The sequence below is a fragment of the Apostichopus japonicus genome, chromosome 16 (genome assembly GCF_037975245.1).
Source record: "Apostichopus japonicus isolate 1M-3 chromosome 16, ASM3797524v1, whole genome shotgun sequence".
Lineage (NCBI taxonomy): Eukaryota > Metazoa > Echinodermata > Holothuroidea > Aspidochirotida > Stichopodidae > Apostichopus > Apostichopus japonicus.
In genome coordinates, this window is record NC_092576.1 from 2,212,391 (window position 1) to 2,229,281 (window position 16,891).

A 16,891-nucleotide genomic window follows, 5' to 3' on the forward strand; every position below is an offset into this window, starting at 1 on the left:
TATTGTGGAGAGGTCCGCCATTTCAAACACCACGCATGATCCATAAAATTCGAGAAATATTCATGAAAAAATACTTACCTAAGAGGAAAGTTGTTCACCGTGTCAGATAGAAATGTGATTATCAAAATGCATAATTGAAATCACGGCAATCTTCTCCGTTTACTTGAAGAAATAGCAATAAGGTACGGCCGGTATTCAGTGAACACTCCTTATTCAAAATGGCGACTGGCTAAATACCAAACGTCTCTGTCGTCTTACTGCTTATTGGTTCAGCTCGATGTTCATATTTACATATTCGTCAAGAAGTTGTTCAACTTATTTTTATCAGATTTGAAATTTAGACTTTACAACTTTTTATGGTTCATTTATGACTTTTTGCATCAGCGGGTTGTGCTTACATTATGGTGGTGCTAGCATATGGGGTATATTAGGTGATATATTGATATATTGGTTGAGCTCGATGTTTATATTTACATATTCGTCAAGAAGTAGTTCAACTTATTTTTATCAGATTTGAAATGTAGACTTTAGAACTTTTTATGGTTCATTTATGACTTTTGCATCAGCGGGTTGTGCTTACATTATGGTGGTGCTAGCATATGGGGCATATTAGGTAATAAAAACCACGGTAGTTTATCACCCGCCAGGGTAAAACCTAATACTAATATAGTAAGAAATATCTGGTACAAACTAAGATAAGGTGTATTGTTGCCAGGAATGAATAAAGGTCAGCCTTTACCATGCAACCATATAATTATAGGCTTCAGTAAATAACTAGTAAGCCTGATCAGTAGTACAATGTGTCAACCGAAAAAAAAACAACATATATTTTACTTTGAAGGAGAGCAAATAGTAAAACGTAGCTTATCTGTATTTCAAGATTATACGTGAAGGGATTATACACTAGTCTAGTATATATGCAATTTCGGTCCTCCAAAAAAGTGTAGTGAAATGTAAGCTTACTGGTTTTTATGGAATTTAGACCATCCATACTCCATGAAGTTGAGTGTAAGAAACCCGAATAAGTTTGTTTTAAGGACATTCACTTTCCCAGGAAGTGGAAGTGGTTACACTCTGGAAATGTTACACAAGACGTCATCAGACGTCATAATGCATTATCATAATTAGTAAATTGCCTTAATTATTTTTGTAAGTCATAGCTCATTTAAGTTCAGCAATTTGGAAGTGTTAAACATTAAAAGCCCTGTAGCTGGATAATTTTGTTTCAAGTAGAGACTTCTAATTTGCTTCAAGTCAATGGTTGTTTAATATTAGCAGAATTAAATCCGTAAAAACATTTCTTATTAATTAAGGAGTGGCCAGTAATAAGCTTTGGGTTTTAGACATACATTTTGTGCACGGACATGGTGTACAGCAAAGCACATGATTGTTCATATCTTAATTGATATTGTTTTAATGAATTTGAGAAGGATTTACATTTATCCTAATTAGTTATTACTGAAAGTTTACACTATTTCAGGATGATATTTTTTCATTGCTCTCAGTATCATGGTATACACCCATGATCTCACCATACCTAAATGGTCATTTGGTCCTAAGTTTAATTAAAAATAGTTAACAATATCTTAAACTTCTGTAAATTCTCAATATGAAAGACCTAGGGGTTTAACTTGTCATAAACCACTTAACCGTAACTTATTACAATTGAACCTTTAGTGCTTGTTATGGCAACAAACATATTTAGTGACATATATTGTTTAAATTGTTCCCAAATATGATGCTGATGGAAGGTCATTTGAGTTCAACATTGGTCAAAGTCTGAAAACTTTGTTAGCTTCCAACTGTCATAATTCTAAATGTTATAGGATTTGACCTTTCCTGTGTTAATTAGATGAGAGGGTCTCCATTTGCACTAATGACTATTATTTGTCATCGACATTCAGAGGGGTAATACCTATGCAATGACTAAGTTATCTGGTGTGATGTTCTGGTACTTGACTTCAGGACACAATTTCCTCAGTTTTTCTACATATCAATCAGGTGTATTCTGTTGATTTCATCCAAATTTGCTAAAGAACTGCTTTCTTACCCAGGATCAATAGTCAAAAACTGAATAAATATCTATAGAAGTGACGCTCAGCTTTGGATGATATCCTTGGTTTTAAGGGGTTATTTTTCACAGGGTCCCATGGTAAGTTACTTCCTGCAGTTATAAATCACTATGTACAGCTCTCCATGCATCACGGCATTCGGAAGTACGCTCTGGAAAATAAAAAAGCAAAAGTCGCAATGATTTGCCAACGAGTCAGTCATTTATGCTCGACTCAAATCATTAGAAGAAAGCAATGAAGTTAATGTGAAGAACCCACGGCGTCCCATATGCTAGATTTAATTGCTTCTTATGTCACCACTTTTAACCACTCTACCATAGCACTGGTTGCATATAAATATCATCTAACCGTTAGTTAGTTAGTGTTTTTATTCTTTCTAGAATAATCTTTATATTTTATCAAGTATCTTTCATACATTTGTAGGTCTCATTTTGTTAAGTCTGTTATGACTGTTTTTTTTACAGTTTATTGTTAAACTATTCAGTTTTGTAAATTTCAAGTTCGTAATGAAGAAGGGATAAGTGTAAAAATACAGAGCAGCATGAAGTATAGTTCATCATTCTTGATATGTAAGGTGTGTATTGTAATGCTTGTATCTTTAGGATCACATCAGAACAATCATTTAATATGGATCTTCTTGGACGTGTGCATGAATATGATGAATGAATTCAAATTGCAATATGAGATCAGGAATATTTTGATCTGAACTAAAGACTTGTTTTGTCCCTTTTTATGGTTGTTTTCTTTCTGACAAGTCTATGCAATAGAACCTGGGTTATTCGCACCACTTTATATTGGATATCCGTATATGAAATCTTACCATACTTGTGTTTCTTCATGCAAAGAAGGCTACTAACCGGCTTATATGACCGGAGGTCACCCCTTATAAAATGCTTCATTCGTACAAAAGTTCTGCCCTCTAATCAGTCGTGCGGACTTTGCATTCCCCTCCCCTGTGTAACCAGTATACATTTACAGTCGATGTACCTATTTAGAGTGTAGCATATTATAATTTAAGAACTGGCATGTGCTTGTTTAACGCATCCTCGAGATAAATTAAATCAATGTAGGCTGAGTTCAATTTCTGCTACGAGTCGCCTGCCTTTACAAGGATACAACACACACGCGTATTAAAGTGACTACAATGCACAGTATTCTCCTGTAAACCTCGGTGAATTTCAAGACGGAGTACACAAAACAAGATTAATCAATGAAAGTCATTAAAATGTAACACGAATGTTATACTTAGTCTACTAATGCAAGAGGCGCGCCCATCTTATACGTGCAAAACGGACCCCCAGCCTACGAGTATAAGAGTGGAGGTTGCATCAAATACTCCATCAGTTCCCTCATGTCCCATGAACATTAGGGTTGGTGGGGGGGGGGGGGTTCCGGCGTTGAACAAGCTATCCTAAGGGCGTCGTATAATAAAAACATCGACCAGTCTCTAAGTAAGACGTCAACTAAACCAACATCACTTTAGTAATGTGTGGATATGTATACAAGTAATTTTCTTCTAGAGCTCGTCTCTGTTACAGATGTACGGCAGCTTGGAGTGTCTCGGTGAACGGTAGAGTTGCTTGCTAAGTTAGGTGTTTTAAGCAATTTTAGAACAAAGAACAACTGACAGAAACGGGCGTGGAGTGTACACCAGTCACATCCCTGGGTCTACGCCTGCCCCTCAAACACCCTTCTAGAGAGCAAACCACAACCACGATTTGCCTCCAGCAAACTGTAATCTGTATAAACTGCAGCTAGTCATGCAGTGATTCATATTTCAGATTAAATAGGGAAGAATAAAGCTCGCTCGGCCAAGGAAATAGCTTCTCCATTACACCCGTTTCATTGTTCTGTTGTAACGAACTACTTTGAAACTATACGTCACAATGTTTTAACATTGTGGCAATTTTCTTCTTCGTGCTGATACACCGTCTTGTCGAGATTCTAGGACGTTAAATTGCAAATGTAATCGAAAAAATGTGAAAATATGGTTGATTTGTATTTACCTGACATAGCAACCATATTGTCACAAAGTTTATAATACAGAAATTATTGTATCAAAAACAAGTGAGAAATTCGACAATAGTTTACTAGAAATATTGACACTACGATCCTTATATACATTTAATTCATCATAGAGAAAACGTAGAAACGAAAAATAACAAGTACGCGGTAAGTTTCGATTTGTTTAAGTCGTTTTAATGCATTTTACAGCACAATGTAAGTTTGTGAACAAGATATAGTACTTAAGTTGGTAACACTTTAGTTAACCTCATTAAGTTACAAGTATACTCTGGCCCGTATAGCGAAGCCGAGGTTCAGGGAGGTGCACTCTCTTCAGCTCCCTCCCCTCTGTTACGATCATGTGTAAAACTACTTCACAAGTTACTGGATATGGGTATTGTGCTCTTCCTAACATTTTTGGTGACCCTTTAACTCAAAATACATAGCAACGGGTCTTAGTATCCTACATTTTCATGAAAGCTGCATGTTACGGAAGATTCTAACTTCCACCATTTTGAGCAGTTCGCCTTGTTAGATTTATGAAATAAAACGGCGTTATGTTGCCTTGTATTGGCTCCATTGCCACCCCAAATTTTGGATCATTACGGAAGTGGCAAATGCTGGTAAGTCTAGTTTTGATCTAAAACTGAAGAACATTTTCCAGTAATTTAACTAGACATGATCTTCAGACACTCGAGACTATCGCTTGAATGGTATCATACGTTACAACCAGTTTTGTATAAATGAAAGTGTAAACGCAAAATGCAGCTTTTACATGAAGGATATCATGTCCACTACAACTTTCAAAATATTTATTACTTTACTATAAGAAAGTGCTTAATTCGATATTTAGCTCTAGTAATGAATGAATAATTGTAATGTTAGCAAGCATATTGTTAAGTTCACTGCGACATGCGATACAATTGAATCCTTGTAATAGTTTGTAATAATAATAACACATTACAAAGCGATGATATTGAAAAGCTCTTGTAGAATGTTTTGCAGTTATTTAATTGATTATATTGTTACTTCTTTTAACGAGAAAAAGTATCAAGCACTCTGGAACTTTTGAAAACGACTGAGTTTGTCCTTGAAATATTTGTTAATAATAATTTACTGTCAGTAATGACGAAGTCCCTATTTTGAAATAAAGGCTTTTGTGAAATAATTTTGGTATTGTTATTATAATTTACGGTTAATGTAATTTTTTGATGAGATAAAAAACAATCTTAATACAAATAATACAATTTCCACTATACTATGCATGGTAAATTACATTGCGTGATATTCCTCGTCAAATTTGCAGCTAATCGACTGATCTTGCTCGCCCCTGAAAAATTTACTCAATGAAAACGCTCTTACATCCTGTATCAATAATATACGTTTATTAAAAAGAATATTAACTGCGCTGAAAATCTCGAAATATTCATAACATTACAGTAACACACCTTTTTGTCTTATCATTACTGGAGATGTGTTTTATTGAAACACTATACGTTTATTAAAAGAATATTAACCGCGCTGAAAATCTCGATATATTCATAACATTACAGTAACACACCTTTTTGTATTATCATTACTGGAGATGTGTTTTATTGAAAAGCTACAAAGAGCAGCTCAACATTGCTAGCTACTTGTTATTAATGATAAGACCTCGCCATTAACACGAATAAAATACAGTGTACTGTGATGTTCATCTTTTCACTCTTTTGACACATTTTCTATACATTAGGTCGAAATGCTAAGAGGCGAGAACTATACTGTTTTTTTCAAAAGTAGATCTAACCTCCCTTAAACATTCCAGATAACTCCAAAGTATTGAAGAGTGCTAAATTAAATCATAACACAACATATTCAAAAGTAAGCTTTATTGTAATGAATACTGGGATAATACCATTTGTAGCGACACTTTATAATTAACTTTTTTGGCAGAGGAATGTATACTGCAATATAGGAGCGCAATTTGTTTTATTCTGTAAATATAATACATTTACATAAAAACAAATGATAGAAGGAGCAATTGTTACAGACAAAAATAACTAAATGTTTCAAAAGCTGTCCGATCCTCCCATTTAGCATTCTAAATCTTCAAAATATTGAGATGGGCTAAGTTTTTCAAGGAAAATGTTTAAAAAAAAAGAAGAAGCTATATACAGCAGCATTTCTTAAGCCATTGTTATTAATTATAAAATGCGTGTTTTGAAAAAATAACATAACGTCAGCACTGATATTTCCAAATATGTGATTTCTTTGAAAGGTCAATCACTACTGACGTGGAATTACACCATGTTCACATTACATAACGTTTCACCTCTGACATTAGCAATTATTACTAAATATTGCGTAGCATATAGGTTACACAATAAAATGGCTAAATGGAAAGCTATGTACAAACACAAATTCTTTAGATATTGTAGTCATTTATATTATGCTGTTATAAACATTGTCAAGTCTTTTGAAGTTTGGAAGATGATTAATTTTCTTTAAAGGTCTAAAGTTACTAAAAGTTTCAAAAGTAGGCGTACAGTCTTTCTCTATATCTCTTACTCTGTAAGTTTCGAACCTGATCCAAGTTATCGAGAAATGACACCTTAGATGATGAAATTACAAAGCTTAAGGAAATCCTTAGTGGATAGATGGTACGACATATGCTTCTTGCAGCTGTATAATGAATGGTAATCATTTGACCATCTACCATATATAGATGAGAGAGTAAATTTAAACCTTACATATGACTAAACTAAATGGTGTATAAAGCACCTGGATTGTTATAAAGTAAATAGTTATATCTAAATGGATCTTTTAAAGGATGGATAAGTTGTAGTAATGGTTGATTTATTAAAGTTACCGTTAAAAAAAGTATCGTAATCCATCACGCATTAATTTTGTAAGCAAAATCACAATCTGCTATTCTGATAAGTAGCTATGCGCACACCTTGCCATGTCATTTACAATCACCATATTTCCACATTTTTTTCCGTTTTTTTTGGGGGGTACAGGTGGAAACACTTTACTAGTAAAAAAAAATCATTGTCGTAGAATGCAGTAATATTTTAGTTTCCAGAAGGTCGGAAATTATTTATACTGTTACCTTTCCATTCACGATATATAAGACTATTGAAAAATTAAAAATTATCTTCTGTAATACAAAAATTTTGATTTTCGAGTCAACTTGACTGTTGGCATTCATATTTATATTTTACTGATACCTTTAAATAGATAACAACTCACATAAACCAAAAGAAAATACATCGTGGAAAAATATGTAAACGAAAATGATTTCAAAGCACTGATTACATTCACCACATAAACTATAATAATTAAATTCAACAGTGATTAATTGTAATTTTAATTAATTGTCTACAGTTAATTTATCTTATGTTATTCATTTTTAAATCTATCTACAGGTAACATTATACGAAGATCTACCTGCAAGTTTTACCAATCGAATGTTCCTTACTTTATCTTTTCTATCAACTTACTATGCCTTACAGGGTTCCAGTGTAATTGGAAGCAGTAAGGCAATGTAGACCTGCATCAAACATTAATTGGCAGGTTATGTTTAGGAGCACGATATTAAAGAAAATATATATAAATGATATTAGTGACTTGATACATTCGGTGCATCCCTAAGCCAGTTTCAATTAAAATATTTGTAATTTTAATGTCTTTCAATGTGTTACTGTAACTCAAGTTCATCTACAGAATATAGGTGAATGCAAGTTCACACAAAAATAGTTCTTATCATTTCCGCTACTTTGAGACTCATAGAGCTAATCATTACGATGGTCCAAAATACAACCTTGCTAAGGCTGCGTCCTTAACTCTAAATACTTTGATTCATATGAAACGACAAGAGAATTTGAAGATGCTAAGAATGGTCAGACTTGGAGGAAAGATAACCCTCAGTGAGATTCATGTTGTCCTGGAGAATTTCCTGTTGTTTAACTCGACAATAAAGAACGACCTAGACAAACGCTGGGCAGAGACACTGTCGGCTATATCGGCTTATGTTCTTAGGAGGCATTGTATGTCATTTGCCAGTCTTCGTCGCTGTTGAGTAAGTAAAGGGGAGAGATGTTACCATGTGTCAAATGATGACGTCATTTTTAAAAGCTAATTGATTTATGTTCTTTAATTAATATGGCTATTCAATCTAGGCTGGTAGAATTTCTAGTACCTCATATTTTAGAACATTAATATAAGATGGTTTCAACATACATAAATAATTTCTTATGTTGATCTCCATTCATTCAAACCACGATGTTCTTCTTCTCATCTTTTATGTTTTCGGTTAACTTTCTTTTGATATTTCTATAGAAAAAGGGGTTTGTGGTGGGGGTCATGATCATTGTACTTTGTATGTTATTTCTCACTTTGATTTGATTTTTTTTATAAAGATACAAATCAAGACACATGGTCTTGGGATAACACAGAAAAGAGTGTCCAGACTTATTTCCTATGTTGTCCCCCAGTGTACATTTGACAACAATTATTCCTTAGAGTTTGTATTTTACTATCCATGTTCATGGAGATTTTCACTAGTCGGTATTTTAAATAATTCAAGATTTAGATAAATTGCAATAGGTTAACGAATTATGATTGATTGGTGGAATGCCAAACAAGGATTATTTAAAATGAATTTTTACACATGAATTATGTCAAATTTTATTTGTTTACAATTTGAATGGTTTACATCAGTAAACAATTGCTTTTCGCAAGTTCATTATATGACATAATATAGTCTAATAGCATGACACTTAGTGAATTGATTCATTTAGAGTCTGAAACTTTTGCAAGCTTAAATTCCTCCAAAGTATGGACCGTAGATTTTGATAAACTTTGCAGCACTAGATTTTATTTCAAGAAAACGTTATAATAATGCAAGGGCACGTAATAAATCACTTCATTAAGGGTTTGTTTCGTCTAGTTTATGGGCAAAAAATAGTGAGTGTTGATATACCTGTAAAAATCCCGGAAGGCTTCGACCTATAAGTGAAACAGTTAAATAATAATATAGAAATATTTGAAAAATACCGATTATGGTATTATTATTCGTTAATACTGTAAGATATACTATGCAGCACTGGAGACAACAAACTAGATGTGCTGTATATAATATGATATACGGAGATATCATGATTAACTCTCATGGTGCATTTACGGAGCAAATTTTTCATGGCATATATAGCCTCACTTATATCTTTTTTTTTTAGATGAGAAAGGATAAATTATCAGAGTTGCACTGGATTTCTTTAAAAACATGTAGTCCTGATATTAATGAACGCCAGAATATTCAAATAAATATTTACAAATAGAATGTTTAGCTGCTTAGTGACAGTGATGCAGAAATAATGCCGTTAATATACTTATTTCATTTTATTACACTCAATCTGTATGAATGCAACCAACATACATCGAAACAGCAATGGTGCAGGTTAATATTTTTAAACCAAACTCAATCATCTCAATAATTATCGATTACTGGTGAGAACTTGCAAGCCTTCTTCATCTCTACACACACTCCCACATTCACACCCAACACATACACAGACATTTCCAAATCTGACGAATATTCAATGCTTTACCTCATTTGCATAATCAGCATCCGTTATTTCATCCTTAACTTCCAACATCTGTAATTAAAGCATATGAAAATCGACAATGAATTATATGTTCATTAAGGCATTGTTAAAGCATGAAACGTGAAAAGAAAATATCGACAAGTGTTGATAAACGAAGCGTGAGTCCAGCGGAGGGGGGGGGGGGGGGCAGGGCAGTGGGCATTTGTCCACTGAAACTAGAAAGTCCCCTAGTCGAGGTCCAGGCCCACAGAAATGCTGAGGTTTACACTACCTTTGTGCTAAAATTGGGCTAAACTTTAACCTGCAATAATTCATATACTGAAATATAGAGTTGTCTACATAGAGTTGTCTAGATAGACATCCCAATCTCCTCTCCTGCCTACATTGCCCCCCTTCCTTGCATCTACCTCTACCTCCCTCTCTTTAGTTGTATACTTAGAATAGTTCACACTCGGGGATGATCCTTCCTTTATCTCGCCGTGCAGGGGATGCTGTCCTGGGGAAGGGGTATATTTGTGTTATGTAAGGTCACTACGGTGGTTTACATGCAAACTGGTGGTCTAATCAGTGAACTGCAGATATGTTTAGGAATTCCCATTCTTTAATGAGTGATTCTTAATTTGTAATGCACTTTGCATAAAACATTGAGTTTTAGTAGATAATTTATATTGGCATATACCACCATAATGATTTACAAAAAATAGTTGAAAGTTCCAACCTTTCGTCTATGGTCACCCTTAGCATCCCCGTAAATAATTATTAATTTATATTTTGTTTTTATTTATTATATTTTGGGGGCTGTGGCATGGGTGACATGGCAACCCCTGGCTGGTACCCGGGGCGGACCGATCGCTTAGTAAACCGCTGCCTTTATTTTCTCTCGTTATTCTCCCTTATTTCCTTTTCTTCCTTTTTCTCTCCTTCCTAATTTCTTCTCTTTCCTTCATTTTGCCAACTGGTGCATAGTTTTGCCGAATGCATTACTGAATGGGGCGGGGTGGGGGGGGGGGGTTGTCACAACCCCATACCCCTTCTGGTTGCGGCCCTTTGCACAATGGGTATTTCTATTCTTGTGTTATATACTGCAGCCTTGCCTTACCTCACTATACACATTTATATATCAAAGTCGATATATGTAACATTTTAAGCTAGGGAGTTTAAAATCAAGGAACAAATTATAATTTAGTAGTCACTTTAGTTTTGTTCTTGGGTCATCCGTTCTATAATTTCTTTGCTATCAACATGTTTGAGTTATTCTTTTTGTGTTCAAATGGAATTGAGAAGCTTTTATGCGAAGAAAAGAGTGAAATTAGTGTCTATAACTTGGCTTTCATGGAACATTTCTGTTCAACAGCTTTAATGAAGACATGGAAATAGCTAGCTCTTCTGTACTTAAGTCCACTTTACGCTGGCAGCGCTTGTAACCATTTACTATTTAATTATCACTCAGTAGTAACTTTGTATTGATTTCAAAGTAGGGGAGGGGTAGGAAATAGGTCATGACAAATAGGAATTTTCCATGTTCAACCACAATATGTTGCACTCTCTTGATTTGATCTTCCTTGACGATTTATTGCAGGAAATGCCTAGAAATATTATTAACTTCTGTTAAGACCATAGATCCAAATGGAAAAAAATGAAACAGTGAAACATACAGTATTTTAAACTTTCAAAACTGTAAAAAGTAAAATTCTTAAACCAATATCATAATACTCATAAAGAGCAACAGGAATGTCTATCTGCATTATGCACACCGTCTGGATATTTGTAACGCTTTAGTGTTAAATACAAACTGTTGGCAACAGTTACAATGCATACTAAATGATGAACTTAGGCAGAATTTCAGTTCTTTTAAACTGTCTACAAAATAGCCTATATCAAAGTTTCGTTTTTAACTGAAGTAAACAATTAAGCGTGATGAAAACTCACACGCACTACTTACAGGAAAGAATGAATCAGGATCTTTGTTCAGAAGCCAACGACCAGACTGAAGATCCAGAAGATACTTGCGTTCATCAAATCCGTAAGGATCCCAGAAAACTAAAATAAATAGAACAGAAGACTATAGTGAATATTGTAACTTGACCATGGATAATTGAGGAACTAGACATTTGTAGTTACCTTTGGGGCCCTGAATTCCCCCACCCCTTCCCCACCGTCTCATGTACATATAAAAAGAGAATACTTGATATTTACAATTACCCTCATATAATGCCATCACACAAGAAAGATGGAAAGTATACTACCTTCTGGTGCTTCCGAACTTGATATATGTCCTAATATATTCATTAATAGAAACCGTTATCAATGATAGGTAAATAATCAACAGCTATATAATCAAATACTTTGTCGATCAGAGACACATAGCACATACAGTTTAAAGTATTTTGGTGTTTTGAATTTGAAGGTATAAATGGCAAAAATGTGGTGGTTATTATAACCTTTACGGTCTGTTATTTGTAAATTTCAGTTACTATGGAATTATGTGGACATAAAAACCAGTGCAAACTAGAAAAAAAATATGATCAAAACAACTTCAACAAAATTATGGTACAAAGGAAGATTTAAAGTGTAATTCGGTATCTTAGGAACCAACTGGCTGCTTTATATTATTAGTAAATAGATTACCCCTTTGGGCCTTTTGTCATATCGAAAAAGAGACCATTTCACGCATTTTCTGAAACTGCTTTGTTAACTCAAATTTTCTTCTTGACTCTGAGTTGAAAATTTTGGAAGATCAAATCAAATCAAATCTATCAAATCTATCTGCCTTCTGTTAAGGGAATATTTCGGGATTTCATCCCTATAGATATCGCTAGATATTGCTAGATACAGAACAGTGTCCTTGGTATTTCTTGAGATTTTTCGGGGCCTGATCTTGGAAAATTGCAAAATCGAGTGTGGTCACACTCCATGTAGGTCAGTGCACGACCTCTAGACGTCACTAATACACAACCCGATCACTTGTTATCGATGAAGTGGTGTGTTGCCGGATTTTGTTAAGGTCTTGGTACTACGGAAGCGATTAGAGGGGCGGGTTGTGGGGCGCGCGTTTTCATGCAGATGGAAACAATCTCAAATAGTGATGCGTCCGTCACTGGCTACCCTGTGTATATAATAGGGATCAGCACTGTAGTTACGGTATGTCACTGTTCCTCTTTCTCTTCCCGGTTTCTTGGCGTTTTTCTTCTACTCCCTTCTTTCTCCCTTTTCTCTCTTTCTTCTCTTCTTTTCCTTCCTTCCTCTCCTCCTCCGCTTTCCCCCCCCCCCTTCTATTTTCGCTTTTATCTTCTCTCTTCTTTTTTTTCTCTCCTCTTTTTCTTACCCAGGGGGCCCGCCCGCGAATATTTTTTTCCCAAACTGAACTGACACTGAAATTATTTTCTCGATTCTGATTGGCTGATCAATACCGGAATGGTAGTCGGCGTTTATGAATGAATGTATGTGACACTGTTAGTGTTGATCATACCAATCATCATGGGCCGCATCATGTCAAAAATACGTGTCACGCCATATACAGGCTAAGTTAAAGTATGTAGGCCTAAGTGTGCCTACATGTAGATACAATGTGAGGCTTCCAGTTATCAAGAGCTACTGTAAGGGCGGTAGGGCCTATATTAGTGAATTTTGAGATCTCGAACTAGTACGAATACGTATATACGGTTAATGCAGGCCTACTATGTCACCATGTATAAGAACTTCTGATTGTGCAGGTAAACATATGTGGTTACGTACGTATAGGTTATAAGCTATATACAACTAGTTAACAAGTCAAAAGACACAGACATATCGTCAATGAAATGCCATGTTTGTGTACACTCACTGGCTGACACACACTCGCTCGCGCGTCTTCATGGCCACTACATATTCGACTAGGCCTATCATGATTCATTGACTGAATGCATTTTGAATTTATGATTATAAAACTAAAAGTATCGCAACCCCGAATGTACACAAACACCACGGTACATATGTACATCGGCTACATGTATACAATTACAAATACGTGTGTTTTATTGTGTTGTATACTATACACAGTACAATAGGTTACATTACATGTATGTGCTGTGTAGAGCGGAGTCAAGCGAGTAAACAAACGATCGAGGACTGCATATAATGGGCGCAGTAGTTGGGAATAGTTGCTTCACTGTATACTTTCGTTCAAATATACCTACCAAAAGTTCTGCAAAGTTGCTAATGTGAATATCTTGAATTTGATTGTGTTGATCATACTGATATCGACAGATTATGGAGGATCCATGTTGAAAACTAAAGTATATCACGTGCTCGCTGATAACCAATCAGAATCGAGGAAATAATTTCAGTGTCAGTTCAGTTTGGGAAAAAAATATTCGCGGCCCGCCCCAACGCCACCCTCCCTGGATACGCGCCTGTGTTAGGTCCATATTTGAAATTATTTTCTTTCAGTGTTACCGATGTAGCTTGCAAAATGTAATTTCCTTCTATTGCAAGGAATAAAGAGGTGTTTTCAGACGTTTCCTCCGTGAAATTGGGTTAAAAAAAAGTGGACAATACGAGTACATATGTAGGTTACATTTGTGTACTGAACATACTGATATGGGCGGTCGCAGTGACTTTACGGTAAACCGTTCGCGCCAAATAAGGGCAACAGAGAATAATTTGTTTTCTTTCATTCTTTCGATTGCAACAGGTTTTCTCCATAAAACCCCAGTTCAGAGTGCATTAAGAATAAGAAACATTGAATCTGCTTCGGGAAGTTTGTTTTCCGAAATTAATCAGCAAACACACATTGAGACTTTAAAATGTTACCTCAGACCAGACTCTGGAGATCATTCAGTCTTTTGTATCAGAATGCGATACGTACTGATATTGCGACATGCATCGTCATTTGCTAAACATGTTCCTGTCATTATTCTCCATGGTTAATGTTGTAGGTATATATATAAAACTATGTGCTCAGCTGAAAATGTCCCAAAATTTAGTCTGATTATTAAGCGAACACTAACAATTTCACTAAAGGAAGGCGAGATTGAAGACGTATTTCCCAGAAATACATAAAAAACATTTAAAAAATACTTTGATCTGCTGATTGTTTTAATTTAACATAAGAATTTCAGAAGAAAGTTTCAGAGAAAGTTTGCCGCTTAATTACAAGCAAGCGAAAAAACAAAGATTTTGTTTCATTTATAGACGTATAGAGATAAGTTTTATCCAACTGCATGCGTGCCTACTGTAAAATATTATCGTTTACATAGGCTATAGCTGGTTAAAATTATTGATTGCTTTTTCCTTTTTGAAGAACTGAATATGAACTTTTTAACTACTGTCATGATGTTCCAGTTGCTGCTTTGTTTTAAATATAAGGTGGTAAACCGCCCAGAGGTTTTTAATTAATGATTAAATATGACCATGACGTCATGACCACTCACTCATTACATGTGTACAGTAAAATTCTCCATGTGCTTATGGTATGTTGGAAGTTCATCAAATTAATGTATAGCAGACAAGAACTCATAAAAACAGTTCCGATTTAGTGAACTAGCATCAGTTGAAATACCGTAGATAATGAAAAAAGGCCTTCAGTGACATGAAAGTTGGTTAAAAGGAACAGAAGGGTAAACATCCTTCACGACAACCATCTAACTTGCAACTAGAATGAGAAATTATCACAATCAGTAACCCTAATAATAGAACCAGTTTATCATTGCTAAGTAAACCTACGGTACTTTACAACATATTCCTATAGTCAATACACTTAAAGTATTCAGCAATCAATCTCTCTGTCCTTATAGTTCATTGATATTGAAGTACTGATGGTACTCCAGGCTGGACTACACAAAAGTAATGTCACATTAACACTGTGTGGACTCTTCAACCTTAGAATTGCACCAAATCCCTCCCTTGCTCCATTCCAACTCTTCCTGATAAATATCACTAGTACATCAATTAAGAGCCCTTTACTGTACCTTTGACATTCCTTGCTTTCAGATTTGCCAGAGAGGAAGATGTAATAGTAGGTGGCAGCAGACAGTATTCAAATCTGCAGAAGGAAGATATTCGTTGTAGTTATAATTGTGACGTCACATAAAATTCAAGCACTGTCCATCCAGTGTTGGGACTTACGTCGTTAATTATCGACTACCAGTTGCCACTTATACAACATACGGTATATCGGTGAAAGGATAAAGATTAGCAATATGACCATCTAAAATAAAAGCTGAAGGTATGATACCTGTTGTTGAAATGCGATCATTTACCTTTAACATTTATTTCGGTCTGAATAACCTCATTGTATGGCTGACCATTGTACTGACAATACTCCCAAAGTTTATGCAATGAATTATAGACTGAATGGATGTTAACCGTTAACCACTGGAAATGATGTGTATCTAATCGACATTCAAAAAACTTCACTACACAACGATACCCTTATCCAGTGGTGCAACCATGTTATGCACTGCCCCATGGAAGGGGGAAGAAGAAATATTACGCTGTTCGTCCAGGTGAGGCTTCATAGCTGGCGCGGTGGCCCACGCTTTTGAGAAATGTTGGTATAATGGATGGTGTTTGCAAAAGGTTATATAGCTTGCAACTTTTTGGAATGATGTCGAGGAAATTTTACTGTTAAGGTTATACCGCACACACATGTTTGATATTTATATAATGTACACTAGGGTGCTTTGTAAACGTCTGTCTATCATTATTTAATTTGGGGACTAACCCTCCCCCCCCCCCCCCACCTTTCCCCTAAAAGGATTCGTGTTTGTGAATCTACTAATATAATTAAGCAATAGGGTGCAATGTCTCTTATCTTCGAATGCAACAGGGAATGGTTGGATAGTTGGATGCCAAGCGTATATGAAAGAGAAAAGAATACTAAGGATAACAGCAGAACATGCTACTATATAATGCATCTCAATGTTAATCAACTTACATTAAGTAAAAACATATCATGAAAAAACAAAGAAATGAATTCTAACATCCTTTTTTTTCTCTGCAAGGTGGAACATAATACCCCCCCCCCCCACTCCCATCCTGCCCTCTTACATGTACTTATCATGACACATTTTATCCACAGTGGAATCTTATGTAAATTTCCAATCATAACTTGCACTATAGTGCCTGCAAAAGCAAATCTCGAATATTGCCTCTATCGGGATCAATGTAGAAATGTTTTTCTTCTTTATACTCAGTTTTATATTTCCGTCCACAATTTTTCCCGTTATAAATGTCAATTCCCCATAACAT

The 16,891-nt window shown here is 35.2% G+C and overlaps 4 protein-coding genes across 15 annotated transcripts in view; 1 reads left to right on the forward strand and 3 right to left on the reverse strand.

Moving 5' to 3' along the window:
- Nucleotides 1-316, reverse strand: part of LOC139983648 (uncharacterized) — a 180,711-nt gene extending 180,395 nt beyond the window's left edge. For 3 of the 11 annotated variants that reach the window (XM_071997332.1, XM_071997331.1, XM_071997328.1), the window contains exon 1: nt 79-308. The gene's annotated coding sequence lies outside the window, so the exon portion shown is untranslated. Of the gene's footprint in view, nt 1-78 lie in introns of all 11 variants that reach the window. The other 8 variants (XM_071997329.1, XM_071997330.1, XM_071997327.1 and 5 more) reach the window with 5 other exon arrangements.
- The window catches only part of LOC139983661 (very-long-chain 3-oxoacyl-CoA reductase-like), a 262,428-nt gene that overhangs the window by 201,387 nt on the left and 44,150 nt on the right, over nt 1-16,891 (forward strand). The gene's annotated exons all lie outside the window — the stretch shown is intronic.
- LOC139983668 (uncharacterized) overlaps nt 1-16,891 on the reverse strand; it is a 53,556-nt gene that overhangs the window by 31,700 nt on the left and 4,965 nt on the right. The window lies entirely within an intron of this gene.
- LOC139983650 (uncharacterized) overlaps nt 7,068-16,891 on the reverse strand; it is a 468,492-nt gene continuing 458,668 nt past the window's right edge. The window contains exons 12-13 of the mRNA XM_071997347.1: nt 9,040-9,065; nt 7,068-8,129 (exon numbers count right to left, since the gene is read on the reverse strand). Of these exons, the coding sequence (XP_071853448.1) occupies nt 8,093-8,129; nt 9,040-9,065 (63 nt within the window). The 3' untranslated portion in view covers nt 7,068-8,092. The remainder of the gene's footprint in view (nt 8,130-9,039; nt 9,066-16,891) is intronic.